Genomic DNA, 24317 nt, shown 5'->3' with positions numbered 1-24317 from the left:
AGTAGGGAAAAGTATGTGAAAAGCTGAACTAAGTAACTGAGGGTGTCCAAATTTCTACCATTTAGGAATATTTTAGTAGCAAAAAGTAGATATTCAATGATTTTAGGAACTTGTAGTAAAGGGTTCCCACTAAGTGCCAGATTAGCACTTGGACTTTCCTGGTTTAGAGTCCTCACAATCCTACCAGATGGGTATTATCTCTATTTTAGCTCTACAGAAACTAAGGAACAGAGGTTCATGGTGTTTAAGTAACTAAATAAAGTCACACAGCTTAGAAAGTGAATAAATTATCCTATGAATTCTATTCTAGTCAATATCAAATCCCATTCTCCTTCAACAGATGATGCAGGCTTTAAGCACCAAAGTAAACAAAGTGAAGACATTTTTCTGTGATTTTCTTAAATACATGCCATCATTTCAAAGGGAGCTTATGCTAAGCATGACCTCATAAACAAATCATTTGTGAAAGAGAAAAACCACATCCAGGGCAAAGCCGTAACTTGAAAAAGCCTTATTTCAGCGAGCACTTCCTGGAAGAGGCAAAGCAGCAACTGCAGCTGAGCGAGCATCACGTCCCACACCGGGGACTGCATCCGAAACAACGTCCTAAAGCAAGGGAAGAGCCCGAAACAAAGAAAATACGGCGCTTCTTAAATACACAGTTTCTAGAAAGAGCTGTTTTAACACAAGCAACTCAAAGATATCTCTTTTACAGAACTGTGTTTACCGAAAAATGTTCTTCTCAAACACAGCCTTTTGATGGTCAGGAGGTAAGTAGCATTTAATCAGTTTTATCACAGATTGTCAGAAGTAATGTTGTACTTATTTGTTAAATCTCAAGATGTTTGCTTTATTTTAATATTATGTTGCTGAAATTATGTTGGTGAAGGACCTTCAAATGGGTTATACTGTCCTCTTCCTATGTTATTAATATGATTTTCATTTATTTTCAGTATTTTTTACGTTAATAGTAAACGTAGTTTTTTTCAACTTACAGAGAATGCTGATATGATAAATTGTAAGTATCTTCAGGAGTCTTTATCACTTGGTTTTCAATTACACTGTTTCAAAGAATGTCAAAAGCTTTAAAAATGCTGACTTACAAGCTAATCATTTTTCAATATTTATCCAAAAATGTTATGTGTGTGTATAGAGTACAACTATATGGTAATGCCTTTAAAACACATGCATCCACACAGATTTTAGTCAAACTTGACTAAATTTGCTTAAATTTGCTCATTTAAGCAAATGAGCACAACTGTTCATGACATAAAGTCAGCCTGAGCCCAAGGAGGAGAAAAAGATTCATTCAGAAGAGGTTTGTAAGTAAGGAATTTCTGGGACAAAAATCAGGGATGAGGATGGGTGGAGGGAGTTCTAACACAAGAGAAAAGAAGGATACAAAATGTCCTTTATATTACAATTTCTACTGTGGAAAAATTCATTGAAAGTTAAAAATAAGAGCCAAGTCTCTAAAATGATTTTTTTTGGTATGATACTAGAGATTTAACTTCTCTGTGTAGTATTTTTCTCATTTTATAGAAATTAATATTCCAGTCACCTGAATATGTGGAAATTTTAATTAACATAGGCTTTTAAATATATAGAATTCTATTTCAAAAATTGTATTTAACCTAAATATTCAGCAAACTCAGAAAGGTAGGAAGGAGGGAGGGAGGAAGAAAACAAAGTCCTATCTTGTCTTTGTCCACAGCAACTGCTCTAGTTAGTTTTAAATTACTGCCCACGATGTCACTGAGCAGATGGCCAATCTCCCCCACAGTTTTCACTAAAGAGCCTCAGGGTTGAAGGAGAGGAAGCCCACTCTGCAAAGTGACATTTTTGAAGGAAACTTTCTTACACCTCCTTATTTCAAGGGGGATGCCACAAGGTTCCATCTCTTTGTAGCAAGTCTATTTTTAAAATCACTGCTGGTGATGTTACACCTTGGGTGATGGAAGTATCACACAGGGGGGCGGGGGTCAATGATATTTACAATCACAACTAAACTCCTTTCCAGTAGAAATGGGCACTGCCGGAGGGGTGAGGGGTAGAAATTATACAGCTTCTGCAAACACATAAAGTCACCGAGTGACTTCTTGTTAATAAATACTTGTTTCTGATACTCCTTTAAAAATTAAAATTGACAAACAATACTTATGTTTCTGCATCTAGGTAGAGTGAGGAGGTGAAAGTTACTATACTAGAAACAGCTTATTCTCAAGGTGATGCGCCCTGTGCGCCCCTGTAGCCATGAAATCTCCTTCTCGGACACCGGTAAACACCATCTGGAGGATTCAGCATTAGACGGTCCCAAATGCACGTTAAAAACTAGCCTGTCTATTGTTTTTAAGAGTCAAGCTCTTAATCTGTACACCATAGCAGAAGAACTGCTGTTTCTAACTTACGATAGCTTAGAACATGATGCTATGAAGAACTGTTTGCCACTTAAAAGTAGATTTAATGGCCAATTAAGCAAGGTTTCATCGACAAACTAGAGAGTAGCTACTGTGCGTCACCCTGCCAAAGGTTCCTTCCTGCACTTACCCATCAATCCAGCAAACTGAGCATATACTATGTACTCATCAGGCAGTGCAGACAACACAGCGGTGGGAAGGAAAACCTCCAGCTCTCAAATGAGAATGACTGTGACCATTCGGGAGTCAGCCAGCTGTATGGTTTCTTTACTTTCTAATACATAATTTTTATATTAATATTTTATATTTAATGAGTAATAATCCATTATATATTAAAATTATATTTAATGAGTAAAAATCAGACATTACTGAGTTACCAAATATTTAAACAGAATAAACATGATAAAAAGTGACAAACTTAAGAGTAAAATTCAGAATGGCCCTTCCCCAAGTAGTCCCAAACAAAGGATACCTAATACAGGAACAACTGCTACCCAATCCCATACTACAGGGAGACAGAAAATGAATACACTGGCCAGGGCACTGAGACACACCAGAAACCATCTTAATGGGCTAGTGCCTATTAGCAGTAGTACCCAGGGAGTGCATTTCTTAACAAATACCAAGACACATGCATTGACTCTACCACAGGAAGTATTCTCAAAATCCACTGACATGCCAAGCTGACTGCAAGAATGTTAAGCATTTATTTTTCAACTAAGGGTTTCATTCCTATTTCTATTTTACAGTTTCTAAGTGTCATGCCCACCAACGAGCTATAAGATGACTACTCCTCAGAGTCAAACGCAACCTGACCTTCCTATTGACCCACATCCAGATGAATACAAGATCGCAGCCCTCGTCTTCTACAGCTGCATCTTCATCATTGGATTATTTGTGAACGTCACTGCCTTATGGGTTTTCAGCTGTACCACCAAGAAGAGAACCACTGTGACCATCTATATGATGAACGTGGCACTACTGGACTTGATATTTATAATGAGCCTACCCTTTAGGATGTTTTATTATGCAAAAGGTGAATGGCCTTTTGGAGAGTACTTTTGCCAGATTCTTGGGGCTCTCACAGTGTTTTACCCAAGTATTGCTCTGTGGCTTCTTGCTTTTATTAGTGCCGACAGATACATGGCCATCGTACAGCCAAAATATGCCAAGGAACTTAAAAACACATGCAAGGCCGTGATGGCGTGTGTGGGAGTCTGGATAATGACCCTGACCACCACCATCCCCCTCCTGCTGCTCTATGAAGACCCAGACACAGCCTCCTCCACCCCCGCCACCTGCCTCAAGATTTCTGACATCATTTACTTAAAAGCTATTAACGCGCTGAACTTCACTCGACTGGTATTTTTTTTCCTGATTCCTCTGTTCATCATGATTGGGTGCTACTTGGTCATTATCCATAGTCTCCTTCACGGTAAGACCTCTAAGCTGAAGCCAAAGGTCAAAGAGAAGTCGATCCGGATCATCATCACGCTGATGGTGCAGGTGCTGGTCTGCTTCATGCCCTTCCACATCTGCTTTGCTTTCCTGATGCTGGGAGGGGATGAGAACAGCTACAACCCCTGGGGAGCCTTCACCACCTTCCTCATGAACCTCAGCACTTGTCTGGACGTGATTCTCTACTACATCGTTTCGAAACAATTTCAGGCTCGAGTCATTAGTGTCATGCTCTACCGTAATTACCTTCGGAGCGTACGCAGAAAGAGCTTCCGCTCAGGTAGCTTACGGTCACTAAGCAACGTAAACAGTGAAATGTTATGAATCCTCACTGTTCGCCTTCAAGATCTTTAAATACACTTAACTATCTTAGGGTGAATGGATATTCTCTAGGATATCAACAAGTCCCTTCTCTCCTGAATAAAATAATCTTTAAAAACCTTTCCTCTTTTGTGGGATCTTATTGTGGTAGCATAACTAAATATACTGAAACATTCTAATTCATTATTTTTATTTTAAAAACTTACATAAAACACTTGCATGAATGACTGGGAGCAAAGCATCCAATTCATGTTTCAGATTCAAGCCTTATCTAAATACATCATTGACTGTTTGGATTTAACCCTATGTGCAAGTGAGAATTACCTGATCTCAAATAATTGAGCTACTGTTTAAAATAATTTGAATTATTTTCCAACTAGATGCAGCTCCCTTTGTTTGATTTACGCTCGGAAATGGTGGTCTAAGTCCAGTTCTTTGTGTTCTAAATATAAAACTTCTGGGATTCCTATACAAACAACTATATTCAACTCATCACTGTTACTGCTGTAGAGCAAAATCTGCAGAAGCAAACACCCGAGGGGTGATAAAGGTCATTGCCATCAGCCCTCCCCTCCACAGAATTCATTTTCCTTTGGAAACAGACCACAGCCACTCAATAAACACTTACTGAGAGCCTAGTATGCGCCAGACTCTACTTCAGACTAGTGGGGGACACCGAACCTGACACCCTATTTCTGCCCAATAATCTAAGTTCATTCCCATGACATGAGGTTTCTGCTATATGGTGAAATACATTTATTGTTCAGTTGCTAAATCATGTCCTACTCTTTGTGACCCCATGGACTGCAACACACCAGGCTCCTCTGTCCTCCATTATCTCCTGGAGTTTGCTCAAATTCATGTCTGTTGAGTCAGTGATGCTATTCTAACCATCTCATCCTCAGATATCCCCTTTTCCTTTTGCCCTCAATCTTTCCTAGCATCAGGGTCTTTTCCAATGGGTGGGCTCTCCATATCAGGTGGCCAAAGTATTGCAGCTTCAGCATCAATCGTTCTGATGAGTATTCAGGGTTTTGATCGACTGTTTTACTAGTCAAAGACTTTGGATTCATGTCCAAGCCTTATCATTTAATTTCTCCTAACAAAGTAACCAAGTGACTTCTCCATTTAAAAAGGAAAGGAAGTGAACTATAATCTGTAAACATATTACTCTAAACATTATGAAAGCACAGAAGTGAGTCAACAGTAACTCCCTCTTTGCTGAATAGCCTGCATGACTCTCAGCATGATCATCTCCTACTGGGACTAAGAATCAAATAAATGCACTGGCTACAAATATATTTCTATAACATGGGCAAATAAATATTCTTAAAGGAAAAAAATAGAGAAACGCAAAGGAACCCAATCATAAAATAGCATTTTCATACTAGAAGATCTCTTAGATGGTCTTCCAGTCTAGTCCTTCTGCTTTAAATATAAAGAAAATGAGGTCCACAGAGGTTATGTGACTTGCTCAGCTAAGGCACCAGCATTAGAAACCAGGTTTAGCTCTCCTTTCATGTCAACCACCAATTTTTCAATAGTAAAAAGCAAACGAGCTCACAGAATGTAAACATCCTCATAGCTACACAACGAAAAGGAGTCAAGATGATACTGAGATGCAGTTCCTCAACAAGAGACAACCACTTGAATGTTTTAGCTTTATTAGTCAAGCGACCAAGATACTTACATATCATTAAGTGAATATTGCTAAAACGAGAGAAATCTCTATTTGATATGTGCTATACAGTCACAGCCTACTCTCACCTATATAGATTAATCTGCTCTTACATAATTTATTAAATGACAACTTCTCTGCAATGACTTTTCTTGATGAGAACAATTTGAGAGCACATGACACAACTAAAGCCTTTATCAACACAAAGTCAAAAAAGTGAAAATGTATGTCATGGTTCTCACAATAAAACACAGACAATATAAAACAATTAAAAATAATTTTATTCAGCATTGTAATCAGATACACTTTAATATATATGTAAAATGTAAAATTCTACTTATTCTGGAGTGATTTGATTCTGGGAAACTATATAACATCCACATATAAATACTAACAATAAAAAAAATAATAGGCAGGTAAGGACAGGTGTGTGATAAGCATGGGTTATTGGAAGAAACTAATACATATAGCTACTTTCAAAACCTAATGGTTGCGTTTTCTGAATATTAATAACAGTCATGAGAATCTATTACATGCCAGGTATAATTTCTTTGTAAAGCACCAGAAAAAGAGATGAACATGTCTGTGGTTCAAAGACCTCACCTTACAGTCTTAAGGGGCTACACTATAACCAAGGCTACCCCTTCAACATTACTGAGGGTGAGGCAGAGAGTACATAACGGAAAGCTGGTTTGCCCTCAGTGGGCTAGGAGGGTGGGGCAGGAGGCCCAGATGATGACAATGATGATGCGAAGCAATCAACACTAATAGGCATTTTAATACATGTGTTGGACTATACACCAAAGGACAAATAATCCTGCCGAAGGACAACAGGGTGCAGAGAGAAAACCAAGCAGATATAAGGATACAAATACACAGCAGGTCAAGAATGACCAACGGGAAACTCTGGATTGGGGTCAGATTATAAAGGCTTTGAAGGAAAAGGGAAAAAAAAAAAAAAAAATATATATATATATATATACACACACACACACACACACATGGGATGGGGAAGTTACTACTGCTAGGATGTTTGCATAGGTTAGTTAATTCCCTGTCAAGTACAGAGTATGACCCCCCAATTTACATATGAGGATTTTCTACAAACTGAACTCAGGAAAAAGAACTTGAGAAGTAACTGGCTCAAGATGACACACAAGTAACACATGGCAGAGTGAGGAAACCTCAGTTATATCTGGTTTACGTGATGGTAAAGCCTATGCCATTCACACTATTCCAGACAGGCTTGATGCCATCTTGGAGTTTATTTTTATTCTGAAGAAAATAAGGATCTAAAGGTTTTTAAAAGGAAGATTAGTATGGTCAAACTTCTATTTTAGAAAGACAACTTGTGAAAACACTGCATGAAATGCTTTGCAGGTGATAGGAAAACTAGAGAATTATTATAAAAATCTAGGCAAGAAAAGCTAAAGATTAGTTAAGACTGAGATAATGACAATACATAATGAAGGGATAACTTATATAGCACTTTGAACAAATAAGGCTCAGTGACCCACTTTAACGATGAGAAAAGGGGAAGAGTTCCAGCTTGGATGACTGTGTAGATGGAAATGCTTTTAATTAAAATAAAGAGTATAGAAGGAGGAGATGAGAGCACAGAAAGAGAGGTGACCAGAGGAGGTGAGAGGTTCTAAACACGACAAATTTTCTCTGAGCCTTAGAAGTCATTAGGAAATACGAGTAAAGATCAGGAAAGTAATATGAACTGGAAATAGAGAACCAGGACACAAAAGATGTTAATGATAGCTGAAGTCCTGAGAGTGGACAAGATTGAGAAAGGAACTGCAAAGAGTAATAAATAAGGTCAAAAAGGACCAGGAGACAGTAGTGTGCTAGGACTCAGGAGGAGAGCAGGTTATTTCATGAAATAATGGGATGCCAAAAGCAAATAGCTTGCGACTGAACGGTCAAATAAGACAAGTGAAAATAAGCCACTGGCTTTAGAAATCAGTTGGCCACTGCTGACCTTTATAGTTTTAATAGTGGTGAGGTTAAAAAGAGAGAGACACAAATAAGTGAAGAACTGTTGGGAGTGCAGATAAATCTGGCACTGATGAGAATGAAAAAGACATTATGTGGAAAATACGGCACATAATGCACATAAAGCACATTGACCAAAAAGTTTCCTGAGTTTTTGAAGCTTTGCTACCATCAAATAAAAGATATATTTATAAAATGCAAAGTTTACTTACTGAAGTAAAGATTTATATTTCAAGAAGTCTATGTTTGAGAATGCTTCAAGATTCAAATAAGCCATACAATAACAGAAAGGGAAACATTGTTTCATTTAGGTAATGTCTGAATTAACATTCACAGTCTTCCAAAGGGGATCCTATAACTTTTGAATTTACCCAAATTTGCAATTCTTGCTATCAGTTAAGATATAAATAGGCAAATGTCTTCTGGCCTTAAGAATTGGTTAAAAAAAAATTTACCACCAACTTCAAAATTGAATCAATATTCCTTATATGTATCAGTTAGGATTCCATAAAGAAATGTCATTTATTACAAAGAAATAACTGTCACTCCACTCTATGTACAGTAGAAAAAAAAAGTCCTCACAAGAAGACAATGTAAATAATAATCAAAAGCTATGTTACTACCCACTCCCTAAATTTACGCTAACACAAACATACATGATATGCATAACCTTTCCACAACTCAGGAGGTCTTATAAAGAACCAAACGAATTGGTCTCAATGAGAAATGTGTGGGAAAAACTAAAGATTCAGTAATGCTACTTCTTTTCTGAATCAATACAGGATCATTCCTAATGACGACACCATCTTCCACAACAGCAGAATAGTTAAACTTCTTAACCTAATTGCAATCACAACCCATGAAGCTCAAAAACTGCATAATTATGACACAGAACTTCATCTGTCTCCACTAAAAGACTATTCAGAATTAAACATTCATAAGACAACTAAAGATCGACACTCATGCCAATAATTCAGTAAGTTCATCACAACTGTTAAGTATTAACGACGTTAAGTGTGAGAGTTATTAGATCACTAGCCAAATTTTAAAACTACAGATCCAAAGTGAAGCTGGATCAAGATACTTGCATAGCCTAATAGTTCTCAAAAACACATACTGAAAATTAAAATAAGGCTTAAGTTAGTACACACGAATTTTGAATATAAGGTGTCTTTATTTCACAGTATCTCATCTCTTAAATACAGTCTCAGAAACTTTATTCAGAGATGTTTTAATATCATTTGTATGTGTTAACAACTCTGCTCCTTCCCGCTAGTTATTTCACAAACTAATACATGTTTTTTCATTTTGTTTTTAAAGAAGACCACCACAATATGAAAGCACAAACACTCTGCAACTTAGGCTGCCCACTGCAGATTGGTCACAAAGTCATAACCTATATATAGATTTTCTTTTATATTTGGTGGAAATCTATAAACAATACCATTTTACAAAAGCATCATTCTTCAGAAGCCTAACTTCAGACAAACTTATTTTGTTTCCTAACTGAATCTAATTAAATGTTGTATTTTTGTATTTAAGTAGTTAAAGTTACAAAGATGAAATTTAACTATGAAAATACAATTCTATCTTCAGGACCACAACAGAAAACTCATCTCAAATGCTCTAAAATACGAGATTTGAAAGCTGAAAAAAAGACTGAGAATAAAATCTATTTTTCAGATCTATTTTATCTGCTTCAAGAACATAATGAAAATGTATGTATACACTGGATTTTTTACATATAAAATCAATTTTTACTATATCTAAAAACTTAAAATATTATTTTACTGACTTTCATGTACAATAATGCTTTAAATCAGATTTACATAGTTATGAATTAAGCTAATCTTTGAGAGCTACTTACAATCCAGAAGGCAAATTCCTGGCTGCAGTGACACCAAAGGAATACCCCACAGCTTCAACAAGGATGAAGTCACCCACCGCTGACAAAACCCAGGAGCCCAGCAAAAAGGACTAAAAACAAAACAGGAAGAATATTAGAGAGAAGAGTCTTCTAAAAATAACCTTTATTCAATTAAAACCAACTCAGGTTTACGAATATTTTTTAAAGTTTCTTTTTGTTCCAATACATTTTTCAAAATGAGGGATTAAAACCATATTGATCAAATGTTATTAACTTCCATAATTTCTAAGTATGTTGAAGAAAAGATATTTATAGAATGATTTATTTTTACAAGTAATGCACAAACCATTAAGCAAAATAAGTGATTAGAACTATATTAAAAGTCCTAATTAAAATGGTTATTGCCCACTCACACTGATATTATTATTTACTCTCACCATTATTATTATTTTATTATGCTAAAGGCTTCAATTTAAAATTTTTCTTCGGTTAATGTCCATGCTCCGAGTCAGACAGAGGATTATGTGATAAAAAGACAACTGTTAAAAAATAACACCAAGCTAACAAAACTACTTAAAAATGAGAAAACAATTATTTTTTCCCCATAACCTAAGTAACAAAGGGAAAATACATAAAAACTTACTGCAAATTTTCTGCTTCCATATCTTCTTTCAAATATCCTAAAATTATAAATAAGCAGACTACTGCAGAAAGTATCTTTCAGATCAAGGCAAATTATTCTTCCAGAAATCAACCTCCAGATCTATAGATGGGGGAATTAAAAAAGAATAACAAATATGAGTAAGCTCTGTTGGGCATCTCTTCGTTAGCCAATTTATTGCAACTGCTGCTGCTAAGTTGCTTCAGTCATGTCCGACTCTGTGCAACCCCACAGACTGCAGCCTACCAGGCTCCTCTGCCCATGGGATTTTCCAGGCAAGAGTACTGGAGTGGGTTGCCATTGCCTTCTCCGAGCCAATTTATTGTTTACTTAAATAGAGGAAAACAATAGAATGGGAAGGACTAGAGATCTCTTCAAGAAAATTAGAGATACCAAGGGAACATTTCATGCAGATGGGCTCGATAAAGGACAGAAATGGTAGGGACCTAACAGAAGCAGAAGATATTAAGAAGAGGTGGCAAGAATACACAGAAGAACTGTACAAAAAAGATCTTCATGACCCAGATAATCACAATGGTGTGATCACTCACCTAGAACCATACATACTGGAATACGAAGTCAAGTGGGCCTTAGGAAGAATCACTACGAACAAAGCTAGTAGAGGTGATGGAATTCCAGTTGAGCTATTTCAAATCATGAAAGATGAAGCTGTGACAGTGCTGCACTCAATATGCCAACAAATTTGGAAAACTCAGCAGTGGCCACAGGACTGGAAAAGGTCAGTTTTTCATTCCAATCCCAAAGAAAGGCAATGCTAAAGAATGCTCAAACTACTACACAACTGTACTCAACTCACACGCTAGTAAAGTAATGCTTAAAATTCTCCAAGCCAGGCTTCAGCAATACGTGAACGATGAACTTCCAAATGTTCAAGTTGCTTTTAGAAAAGGCAGAGGAACCAGAGATCAAATTGCCAACATCCGCTGGATCATCAAAAAAGCAAGAGAGTTCCAGAAAAACATCTATTTCTGCTTTATTGACTATGGCAAAGTCTTTGACTATGTGGATCACAATAAACTGTGGAAAATTCTGAAAGAGATGGGAATACCAGACCACCTGACCTGCCTCTTGAGAAACCTGTATGCAGGTCAAGAAGCAACAGTTAGAACTGGACATGGAACAGACTGGTTCCAAATAGGAAAAGGAATACCTCAAGGCTGTATATTGTCACCCTGCTTATTTAACTTATATGCAGAGTACATCATGAGAAACGCTGGACTGGAGAAAGCACAAGCTGGAATCAAGATTGCTGGGAGAAATATCAATAACCTCAGATACGCAGATGACACTACCCTTATGGCAGAAAGCAAAGAACTAAATAGCCTCTTGATGAAAGTGAAAGAGGAGAGTGAAAAAGTTGGCTTAAAGCTCAACATTCAGAAAACTAAGATCATGGCATCCGGTCCCATCACTTCATGGCAAATAGATGGGGAAACAGTGGCTGACTTTGTTTTTCTGGGCTCCAAAATCACTGCAAATGGTGACTGCAGCCATGAAATTAAAAGACACTTACTCCTTGGAAGGAAAGTTATGACCAACCTAGACAGCATATTAAAAAGCAGACACATTACTTTGCCAACAAAGGTCCATCTAGTCAAGGCTATGGTTTTCCAGTGGTCATGTATGAATGTGAGAGTTGGACGATAAAGAAAGCTGAGTGCCAAAGAATTGATGCTTTTGAACTGTGGTGTTGGAGAAGAGTCTTGAGTCACTTGGACAGCAAAGATATCAAACCAGTCCATCCTAAAGGAGATCAGTCCTGGGTATTCATTGGAAGGACTGATGCTGAAGCTGAAACTCCAGTACTTTGGCCACCACATGCGAAGAGTTGACTCACTGGAAAAGACCCTGATGCTGGGAGGGATTGGGGGCAGGAGGAGAAGGGGACGACAGAGGATGAGATGGTTGGATGGCATCACCGACTCAATGGACATAGGTTTGGGTGGACTCTGGGAGTTGGTGATGGACAGGGAGGCCTGGCATGCTGCGGTTCATGGGGCCGCAAAGAGTCAGACATGACTGAGAGACTTAACTGAACTGAACTGAAGCTCAGATTTCCCAAGGCAGAACTGAAACTCTCCATCTCTGTGGCAGCTCTTAGAGACGCACACTGAGGGCATCCTAGGAGGTTCTGGCAGGAGAGTGGCGCTGTTCTCACTCCTGGACAGAGGATGGTTGTCCTCCACCTGGGCAGGTCCCAGCCCTAGAGCACAGATGCCCACAAAGTGGTCCAGGAAAATGGGACTGGTGCCAACTTAGCCAGATGAACCAAAGTAGCACCACCCCATGATCGGAAAGGTGCCAACTCGGGGCCACAGGGCCCTGACACTCCCTTAACAGCAGTGTTTCTCAGGGCTGGCCAGAAGCTACAATCCCCTGGGGATCTTTCTAAAAAGTACACCAACTCTTACACTCTCTGACTCAGCTGGTCTAGGGCAAGGTCTGAGCATCAAGAAAGAAAAAAGGTTATGTAGGTGAATTCTAGTGCATGGACAGGGTTAAGAATCATTCTATTACAGCAACTGAAATCATAACAGAAGCTCTACGATATTCCCACATAAAGCAGTAGTATAGATAAATAACTCAGTCATAGGAACCTGGCGAAGCCCACCTGAGCAATGGCATTAATGACATCCTTATGAAGAAAAAGTGTCATGCTCAAGAACGGATTAACACACTTGCCAAGTCAGGAGAGGTGGGTTCAATTTCTAATCCAGGAAGACCCCACATGCGTTGAAACAACTAAGCTGGTGCAGCACAACTGCTGAGACTGCAAGCTGCAACGACTAAAGCCCCCGCGTCCCGGAGCCCCTGCTCCCCACCAGGAGAAGCCCGAGAGCTGCAGCTAGAGAGTAGCCCCCACTCACTGCAACTAGAGAAATGCCCCTGAAAAACAAATCAATGAAAAATTAAAATCTTTTTTTAAAAAAAGGATGGACTATCATGCTTAAAATGGCTAATAAAGAATTTAGTAAATAAAAGGTGGCAGATTATAACCATAATTTGCACTAACATTCTGTGATACTGTGATTTATAAATTAGCAATGGGGCTTCCCTGGTGGCTCAGCTGGTAAAGAACCCACATGCCAATGCAGGAGATGCAAGAGGCCAAAGTTTGGTCCCTGAGTCAGGAAGATCCTCTGGAGAAGGAAAGGGCAGCCCGCTCTCCAGGAGACTGGTGGGCTATAATATAGGCCATGGGGTCGCAAAGTGTTGGATATGACTGAGCACGTGCGCACGTGTACACACACACACATACATTTAAAAATATGTTTGGTCTTTGCCCCTGTTTCTAGCACACAACTCTTAAAGCCCTTGGAATTTCCAAAGTGAAGAAAGCCATCACGGTGTCTTTTGTCAGATTAATGACGTGACTTTTGGAAGCACCTAAGAATGGGGACTGGCTTCCAGGAAATCAACCCTGTGATTAGCAGGTTGGAACCTTCAGTCCCATGCCCTGACCTCAGGGAGGCTAGAAGGTGGGTCAACTAACAGATGACCTGTGATGTAATCAATCCTGCCTGTATAATGCCCTGGAGGAGGGCATGGCAACCCACTCCAGTATTCTTGCCTGGAGAATCCCCATGGACAGAGGAGCCTGGCGGGCCACAGTTCAGGGGTCGCAAGGAGTCAGACGTGACTGAAGCGACTTAGCACACCTCCACACCTGTGTAATAAATCTCCATAAAACCCTTAAAAGGACAGGCCTCTGAGAGCTTCCCGGGTGATGAACATGTGGAGATTTGGGGAGAGTGGGGCAAAAATCCAAGAGAAATTTCCTATTGGTTTAACCTCCACTGTAAAAGAAATTCACAGAATCACAATCTGCTAGAGCTGAGAGAGCTTAGCACATCTAACAGATGCTCAAACTGAAGCAAGTTTCTGCAATGTTAAGTATGCAAACTAATCATACCAACAAAACAGACTTAACACTGTTTAAATCTCTTGAAATTAAAAATCACATTTCCATAGTAAAAGGTGAAGTTGAAAAGAAATGTGTAAAAGGAAACTGGAATTACTGCAACTGCCTCATTATAATCTGCTTTGCTGAAATTATCAATAAATACAACTGGAAAAGTGACTTGTTAACGGGACAGTAATAATACATATTTCTTACAAACTGAGAGGCTATGAGACACTGAGACTGGCAGAAAGGAGGGCAAATCGCAGACAAGAGGCTTGCTTCCTCCTCTCCTGGGGCCAGTGGAGCGGCGCTCACCTGCAAGTCGTCCTTGACAGCCTGGAGGTCGTACACGAAGAACCTCTGAGAGTGCGGCAGGACGAGGGCCAGCAGGAGGGACAGGGCGCTGGGGACCAGTAGAAGGCTCTTGGACACAGGTGCCTTGTCTGGGGGGAAACAACACGGCTTTCAGAATGACCGTCCCTAAGATTCTAGAGACCATGAGAGTGAAAAGTAAGAGAATTCACTTCTTTTGAATTAGAATGAAGACAAAGTTCGCATGCTCTGGAATTTAATTCTTATTAACATATATTTTCAAAATATCGTCCTGCAGAGGTAAGCGATTAAAGGGCGCTGGGAAACGCGTGGAATCTGCTGACAGGTGCTTCGTTGCCATCTGGTTTTTATATGAAACCAAACCAAGTTTACTTTCATAGACTACCTTTCAGAAAAGTACCCACTGAAGTGTAAAGAAACAGAGAAGTATGCTTTCCATCAAACTGACCAGTCAGCTCTTGAGTGTGACTGGGATTCAGGTACATAAACATTTAAGAAATTTAAGTTACTCAGTTGTGTCCGATTCTGCAATCCCATCGACTGCAGCCCACACGGCTCCTCTGTCCATGGGGATTCTCCAGGCACCAATACTGGAGTGGGGTGCCATTCCCTTCTCCAGGGGATCTTCCTGACCCAGGGATCAAACCCAGGTCTCCTGCATTGTAGGTGGATTCTTTACCATCTGAGCCACCAGGGACATTTAAGAAGCGGTTAAAAGTGCAAACATGGCTGACTGTGGTGGCCTGCTGAGATTTTCCACAATGGGCACCCCCGGAGCCTTGTCGGCATCTCACGCAGCCTTCAAATGACAGCTGGGTTTCCACTTCCTTCCAGTCAGTCTCTCCCATTTTAGCGTGGGGGGGCTTTTCCCCCACCCCGCACCGCTGTCTCCAGGTACTACTTTACCAGTCAGGGTCTGGAACTTGCTTTGCCTTCCTGACTACATTAAAGATTCCCAAGTAAGAATCTTTAATATGATTCTCTTCTATATGCTTCTGAATGCTGGCTATAAAGCCTAGCACAGCTTCTTGAGAGAATGAACTATCCAGACCATCAACATTCAAAACCACAGGAAAGGGTCATCAAAAGGGACATTCTCAGATGACGTGAGGCACACTTCAGCGGTATTCATAATAAATTCCCTGGGAATGAATCCACTGGTCACAGTTAGTGGTGTGGTTACTGCACTTGTTTACATATATAAAAATAGCCCAACTATTTCCTCTCTGGTCAGGTCTCACCAACAGCTAAACTCAAACCACGGGTAAAGTCACTGCATACCTGCCTCCACCACCAAGATGCAATCAAGGCTCCAGGGAATCTAAAAGCTAACAGAGCTCCCCACCCCCTAGAAAACGGAGCCCCCACTGCCCAGGAGCTCAAACGTACAGGGAAGCACTACAGCTGTGAGCCTGACCAATTCTATGGAGAGGTATTTCAAGTGCAGTTGTCCTCACCTGTGAAATGAAGATAAGAGAAGCTCCCTCAGAAGTCCTATGAGAAGTAAACGAACTAAAGAAAGAACGAAGGGAAAACTGCTCCAACCACTGCAATCACCATCCCAGGTGATGACTGCGGCAAGCTCCTCCCTTATCATTCAGACAGAACTGAGCATCAAGCATGGGTGATACAGGTGCACACTTGAAGGTTTCCTTCTTGACCCTGGACTTCACCTATGCTTGTGAAATGGGCCCCTCCGTTTATTCCCGCCTCTTCCTTGCAGCCTGGAAGGAACCACTGTAGGTTCACGGTCTCAGACCTCAAACGGACACGTCCACGGAGCAGCAACACTACTGCTTTTCTCCAGTAACCTTCCTGCTCCACACTCACGGTGGCTTACATGTCACCGCATGAATAAATGGACCGTCTGCTTTGGTGTCCTCGTTCGTATCTCTACAATGAACAAGCTCCTGCTGCTGGGGACCATGAATCACCCCAAGGCCCTGGGATACAGTAGCAGATGATGGACAAAGCTCCTCCCCTTGCGGTGCTTACAGTCTAGATAGCGGAGAAAAGAAAATACACAAAGTGAGGTAAATACGTACCATGACAGGTAGAAATAAATGCTACGGGAAAATTAAGCAGGGTAAAGAGCAAGGCTGTGTGACCTACCATAGACTTCCTGCTCTCTTTCCAGGTAAGAAACAGGACTGCTGCCCACTCACACCTGCCCCTGGCTGAAGGGGTACCTGGTGATGTGACCTGCTTTGGCCAACTCAACATGATAGACGTCACTCCCAGGCAAATAACGGACAGCCAGTGACTGTCCTTAACCTGGGCCAGTGCTCAAGATGAAGGCTAGGCTGTGAGCCGGATCCCAGCATGGAAGACAGAGTTGAACAGGTCCTCCTGGGTGACTCACAACAAAGGGAGGCCATCAGTGAGAAACAAAGCTTGTCGTTTCAGACTCCTGACGTTTTAAAGCTATTGGCTGCTGCAGCCTAACTAACTAGCCTGCCCTGGTGTCTGGGGGAACACAGTGCTGGTGGGGAAAGAACAGGGTGCTTAGAAGGCCCTTCCGACAACGTGAGATGTGAGCAGATGCCTGGGGATGTGGGCCCAGCAGGGGCCTGGGGAGCAGTGTTTCTGGCAGAGGGAAGATCAAGTCCAAGGGCTGTGAGACAGAAACATACTCCACATGATGAAGTAAGGCTGCCAGGATGGCCAAGAGCAGAATATGCGCAGAGCAGACAGGAAGGATATAAGCTCAGAGGAGTTGAGGAGCAAACAGTGGAGAACCCTTAGAGGCCACAAGGACTTTACCCTTTCCTCGGAGAGTGACAGGATGCTCTGGGGGAGGCTAAGGAGATGATAACATGATCACGCGTGTTCTCAAAAGATTGCTCTGGCTGCTAAACTGAGATGAGATTATAGGAAGGCAAGTGGACAAGAAGCGAGACCAGTCGGAGGCCACCATGATAATCCAGACAAGAAATGATCACAGCCTGGACCAGGGTGATTTGGGCTGGGGTGGTGAAAGTGGTCAGTACTGGTATATGTTTTGAAGGTGAGAGTGGTCAGAACTGGAGTATGTTTTGAAGGTACAGCAAGCAGGATTTGCTGGTTAACAGGGTATAAAGCATGGACAAATGGAGAAATCAAAGACGCCGCCAAAGTTTTTGTTGTGAGCAATAGGAGAACTGTTGCCAGTTCCTAGGCTGGGAAATTCTGTCACCTTCACCCTTACCTTGCCTACAAGATCTTCACCCATCTTGCAGAGTGTTCTCTAAGTCCACTTCCACCCCCACCTACCAAGGCTCTATCCTCTCCACCAGTGCCACTCAAAGTCATCAGTCCACAAGTTGTTACCAGTCCACAGTGAGAACAGAGTGTAAACCAACACACCATGTCCTTCAGGTAGGAAGTCCTGCTATGAAAAAAATATCTGTACTGAACATGCACTCTGCTCAAATGTCATCTTATCTGGCTACCCCATGTGATTCTGTATCTCCTTTGTTCTAGTGCATTTTTTCATAGCACTTATCACCAAGTGACTTATTAAATAGTGATTCATCAAATCTATGATTCAAACTGACTGTAAGATACACTGTTATTTTAGGTGTTATTAAAAAAGAAATACTGTCAAATATAATTCAAAGATGGCACCAATTATAAAAAACAACCCAAGACTAGAAACACTAAAATGTGAGAAAAATTGCAATTTGGAATCAAGAAATAACATTTCTTTGGATACTGCCCATCTCCCCATCCTCAGTCCCCACTAGAATATAAGTTTATTTTTTTTAATTAATCTGTTTTAATTGGGGCTAGTTACTTTACAACATTGCAGTGGTTTTTGCCATACATTGACATGAATCAGCCATGGGTGTACATGTGCTCCACATCCTGAACCCCCCTCCCATCTCGAATATAAGCTTCTTGAAGGCAGAAATTTTGTCTGTATGTTCACTGCTGCAGTATCCCTCACGCCTATAGCAGGATCAGGTCCATTAAGGCAGTCAACACATGTTCGTGTGTTGAAGGGTGACTGATGTATAAGAGACGCTCACTAAATACCAGTGAAAGCAACCTAACATCCATGATAGATAAGTAGATAAATAAAATGCAGTATATCCATATAATGGGATATAATCAACTATATTCAGTCTTTAAAAGGAAGGAAATGCTCACTTGCTGCAACATAGATAAACCTTTTGGACATTATGCTGAAAGAAATAAGTCACACACAAAATAAGTACACACAAAATGATAAGTATGATTCCACTTATATGAGGTATCTAAGTAGTCAAATTCAGAGACAGGAAGCAGAATAGTGGTTTCGAGGGGCTGGGGGGAGGGAAGAATAGGGAGCTGTTTAATGGGTACAGAGTTTCAGTTTTGCAAGATGAAAAGAGTTCTAGAGATAAATGCACAACAATGAGAATGTACTTAATGCCACGGAACCATACACCAAAAATGGTTAAAATGGCAAATTTTATGTTATGTATGTTTTACCACAATTAAAAATAAAGACTGAATATAAATAAATTATTTACTGACTTAGTAACTGATCTTATTTTTACAACCATTTTCATTCTGTCTAGGACTAAACCACTAAAAACACAGATCCGAGTACTTAAATCAGAGAACTGTTAAGTTCTCCTCTTAAGGTGGGCAAAAATGAGGTCCCAAAAAACCAATGAGGAAAACTACAAGATAATATACAATTGTCCAAGAAGTCCGCAATCACAGGGAAAGTACACAGTATTACTGTATACAGCAAGATTTACTGATCAATTCAAGACCTGTGCATTTCACCATATGAAGTTTACTTTAAGAAAGAAAAAAAAAAGAACTTGAAACAATGATCACATTCTAGTTAACAACATGTACACTTAAGTGTTTAGAAATAAGTGACTACAACTTATTTTGAAATCATCAAAAAAATAAGACAAACTGATGAAACAGAGAACAGATGTGCAAATGTGCAAAATGTTAACTGCAGAATCTAAGTGGTAGGTATATGGTGTTTATTACAACCATTCTTCAACTTTTCAGCACGTCTGAAATTTTTCATAACACGGAGGGGGGTACACAGTGAAACACAGAATTTGAGAGCTGAGAAAACACTTGAAAATACATTAAGCAAAAACTTAGAGAAACAGATAAATCCACAATTACAATAGGAATCTTCAGCACTCCTCTCTCAGCAATCAGTGACACAAGCAGACAGAAAATCAGTGTCATGGACTGAAATGTCCACTGCCCTCCTCCAGACTCATGTGTTGAAGTTCTCACCACCAATTCCACTGTATTAAGAGAAAGCTCTTTAAAGAGGTAATTTAAGGTTAAATGAGGTCATTAAGGTGGGGCCCTAATCCAATCTGTCCTTATAAGAGAAGGCAGAGGTGCCAGGGCTGCACACATACAGAGGAAAGACCGTGTGAACACACAGGGAGAAGACAGCCATCACAGACCAAGGAGAAAGGCCTGCCAACCCTCTCATCTTGGACTTCCAGCCTCCTGACCTGTGAGCAAATAAGTTTTGGTTGTTTAAGACACCACACTGCAATATGCTATTATACCAATCAGTAAGAATATAGAAGACTTGAAAAACAGTATCAGTCAATGTGACCTGATTGACATTTATAGAACACCCCACCCAATAATAGAAAATTACACTTTTTTTTTTTCAAATGCATATAGAACATTCCTCAAGATAGACCAACCATATTCTGGGCCATAAAATACATCTCAATACATTTAAAGAAATTAAAGTCATACAAAGTGTGTTCCCTGACTACCACAAAATTAAAACTAGAAATCAACAACAGAAAGATGGATGGAAACTCTCCAAAATACAGCTGACCCTTGAACAACACAGGTCTGAATTTCAAGGGTCCACCTATGTGATTTTTTTTCAATAAATACATACTATAGCACTACATGATCCATGGTTGGCTAAATCCACAGATGTGGAACCATGGATATGAAGGGCCGACTACAGACTTAAACCTGGATTTTCAACTTCATGGGGGTCAGTATTCCTAACTCCAAAGTTGTTCGAGGGTCAACTGTACTTGAAAATTAAACAACATACTTCTAAATAATATCTGGGTCAAAGAGGGAGTCACAAGGGAAAATAGAATATATGTTAAATAGAATAAAAAAGTCAAAGTACAACCAAGCAAAATCTGTGGGCTGCAAACAAAGCAGTGCTTAGAAGGAAATTTGTAACATTAAACGGTTATACAGGAAGAGAAAAGATCTCAAATCATAACAAAGGCTACAAGCTTTAAAAATTAAACTAGAAAAAGACAAGCAAACTAAACCCTCACCAGGCATATGGAAAGAATTATGAGCAGAAATCAATGAAATAGAAAACCAAAATATAATAGAGAAAAAAAAATCAATGAAACTAAAATCTAACTCTTTGACAAGATCAATAAAATGGATACACCTCTAGCAGGACTGACCAGGAAAAAAAAAAAGAGAAGTCACAATAACCAGTATTAGGAATAAAGGAGTGGGGCATCACTACAGATGCCACAGACATTAAGAGCCTAATAAGGGGTTTACAGCATTGCAAAACACACTTAATGCACTGGAATGTACACTTTAAATGGTTAGAGTGGTTAAATCTTATGTACGTACTTTTATCACAAACAATTTTTAAAAGATAATATGGGAATATCAGAAACAACATTTTGGCCACAAATTTGACAATGTAAGATGAAACAGGCAAATTCCTTGACAGATACAGTCTATCAAAGCTCACTCAAAAAGAAATGAATAACTTGAACAGACCTATAGAAATGAAGAAACAATCCCCAGCTAAATGTCTTCCAACATAGAAAACTCCAGGCCTGACAGCTTCACTGATAAATGGTACCAATCATTTAAAGGAAAAAGAAAACTAACCCTCCACAAACTCTTCCACCATGCAGAAAAGGAGAGAACCTTTACCAATTCATTTCATGATGCCAATGCTACACTCATACCAAAAACAGACCAAGACATTAAAAGAAAACAACAAACGAATTATCTCTTAGAAACACAGGTGCAAAATTCTCAACAAAATACTAGCAAACTGAATCCAGCTATACACGAAAAAGGTAATAGTCACAACCAAGTGAAGTTCATACCAGGAATGCAAAGCAAACCAATGTAATTCACAACAATAAAGAAAAACGTGCTGTGCAACTCTATTCACATGCTGTTCAATTATCTGCATATTCTATGATGCCAATTTTCGTCCATTCACGTGACAAAACTGGACACTCACTGCTGGGCAGTTAGCGACAGGCTACTCCTGTGCTCTGATCTTACTACCGATACTATCAACATTTACGGATTACTCAGCAGTGCACCGTCCCGTTCTCAGCACCTTATGCGAACACCCTTGTTCTTGAGGCCGTACACCTCAGGGCCTTTACACCCGCTACGGCCTCTACTCAAAACGCTCTCCCCCTGTCCAGCCTGTTCTCGTCACTCCAGTCCTCATCTCAGACAGCACTTCAGAGTGGCTTTCCCGCATGACTCTGTATTTCAGTTCAGTCAGTCAGTCAGTTCAGTCGCTCAGTTGTGTCCGACTCTTTTCGACCCCATGGACTGCAGCACTGCATAGCAATTTTCACCGTTCGGAATTCTTCTTTGAAAGTTTTACTTCTTTGTCGTCTCCCTCATCAGAATGTAAACTCCATGAAGACAGGATCCTATTTGTCTTGTTCACTGCTGTATTTCCATACCCAGGACAGTATCTGGCCAATAGGAGGGTTTTAGTACGTATTTGGTGAAGGACAGAATTATATGAGGTAGGTAGTACTCTCTCCAAATTTATAATAAGAGAAAATTGTGACTCAGAGTAAGTTACCTGTTCATTATCACAAATGATTTAGCCTGAGTTCCATTAAAGTAAAGGTAAGACAAAGACAAGCAGGAAGCTAGTTTATTTTGGAATGTGATTCCAAGGAGCAGGGGTGAAGGATATTGGAAATAAAACACAGAAGAGTCAATACAAATATTCATTATGAAGTTAGGCACCTCTGTGAGTTACAGATCATTCTGAGGAGCTACAGTCCAGAGCTGAGTCCCGCAGGATTTTCTAAGAAGCCTTGTGAATGTAGCACAGAAACATCACCCAGGGAAGAAACAGGAAAGCATTTTTATCCATCATCCCTCAGAAGTCTAGAGTGACCACAGAAAAGAAGGCCCATGGGAAAAACAGAGAAGTAAGTTTTACCAGATCAGACCAGCTTACACCAAACAAGAGTGTACAAATACATGGAGTAAGAGATGGGGCTGAACACACAGCGATGCTATTCAAGAAGTGGTGTCTGACCTGTTGGCCTGGGAGTGGCAATGACCAGGTACAAATCCTGACAAATAAATAAATAAAACCGCTACAAATAAAACTGCTCCCTATGCTGGCTGGCCACAGAGCTCCATGGTCCAAAGAGATTGTCACCTGCATGGTGGGTTTTAACTGAAATAAAGACATGAAAAAGTAATAACAGAAATCAATAAAAACAGAAAGTGGTACCCTATGTAACAAAAGTAAATGCAACTGTGAACGAAGACATAAAGAGATGGCAGTCTGGGAGGGTGCAACACAGAGTGGTGGGTACTTGAGTTCAGTCCAGTTCAGTCGCTTGTGTCCGACTCTTTGCGACCCCCTGAACTGCAGCACACAAGGCCTCCCTGTCCATCACCAACTCCTGGAGCTTACTCAAACTCATGTCCATTGAGTCTGTGATGCCATCCAACAATCTCATCCTCTGTTGTCCCCTTATCCTCCCGCCTTCAATCTTTCCCAGCATCAGGGTCTTTTCCAATGAGTCAGTTCTTCACATCAGGTGACCAAAGTATTGAGTTTCAGCTTCAGCATCAGTCCTTCCAATGAATATTCAGGACTGATTTCCTTTAGCATTGATTAGTTGGATCTCCTTGCTGTCCAAGAGACTCTCAGAGTCTTCTCCAACACCACAGTTCAAACACATCAATTCTTCGGCACTCAGCTTTCTTTACAGCCCAACTCTCACATCCATACATGACTACTGGAAACACCATAGCCTTGACTAGATGGACCTTTGTTGGCAAAGTAATGTCTCTGCTTTTTAATATACCGTCTAGGTTGGTCATAACTTTTCTTCCAAGGAGCAAGTGTCTTTTAATTTCGTGGCTACAGTCACCATCTGCAGTGATTTTGGAGCCCCCAAAATAAAGTCTGTCACTGTTTCCATTGCTTCCCCATCTATTTGCCATAAAGTGATGGGACCAGATGCCATGATCTCAGTTTTTCTGAATGTTGAGTTTTAAGCCAACTTTTTACCCTCCTCTTTCACTTTCATCAAGAGACTCTGGTTCTTCTTCACTTTCTGCCATAAGGGTGGTGTCATCTGCCTATCTGAGGCTATTGAATTTCTCCCAGCAATCTTGATTCTAGCTTGTGCTTCATCCAAGCCCAGCGTTTTTCATGATGTACTCTGCATATAAGTTAAATAAGCAGGGTGACAATTATAGACTTGATGTACTCCTTTCCCAATTTAAAACCAGTCTGTTGTTCCATGTCCAGTTCTAACTGTTGCTCCCTGACCTTATTAAATGCCAGACAGATCAAAGGTTTTAAAAATATATATAAGATCTCTGATTTAAAAAAAAAAATCTACATCTAGGAATTTAGTCTAAAGTAATTACCATGGATATACAAAAAGATT

At 40.1% G+C, this 24317-nt stretch overlaps 2 protein-coding genes across 2 annotated transcripts in view; one reads left to right on the top strand and one right to left on the bottom strand.

The window, feature by feature from the left end:
- Positions 1–24317, bottom strand: part of UBAC2 (UBA domain containing 2) — a 164855-nt gene that overhangs the window by 124400 nt on the left and 16138 nt on the right. Inside the window, exons 2-4 of the mRNA XM_065902222.1 lie at positions 14644–14771; positions 10386–10505; positions 9743–9852 (exon numbers count right to left, since the gene is read on the bottom strand). Of these exons, the coding sequence (XP_065758294.1) occupies positions 9743–9852; positions 10386–10505; positions 14644–14771 (358 nt within the window). The remainder of the gene's footprint in view (positions 1–9742; positions 9853–10385; positions 10506–14643; positions 14772–24317) is intronic.
- On the top strand, positions 556–4281 carry GPR18 (G protein-coupled receptor 18). Its single transcript, XM_065902215.1, has 2 exons — positions 556–770; positions 3167–4281. Exon 2 carries the CDS (start codon positions 3201–3203, stop codon positions 4197–4199), a length of 999 nt encoding a protein of 332 aa, XP_065758287.1. The 5' UTR covers positions 556–770; positions 3167–3200; the 3' UTR covers positions 4200–4281.

This window comes from Muntiacus reevesi, chromosome 11 (genome assembly GCF_963930625.1).
Source record: "Muntiacus reevesi chromosome 11, mMunRee1.1, whole genome shotgun sequence".
Classification (NCBI taxonomy): Eukaryota; Metazoa; Chordata; class Mammalia; order Artiodactyla; family Cervidae; genus Muntiacus; species Muntiacus reevesi.
The sequence above is the reverse complement of the archived record's forward strand: the minus strand, read 5'-3'. Positions and strand labels throughout refer to the sequence as shown.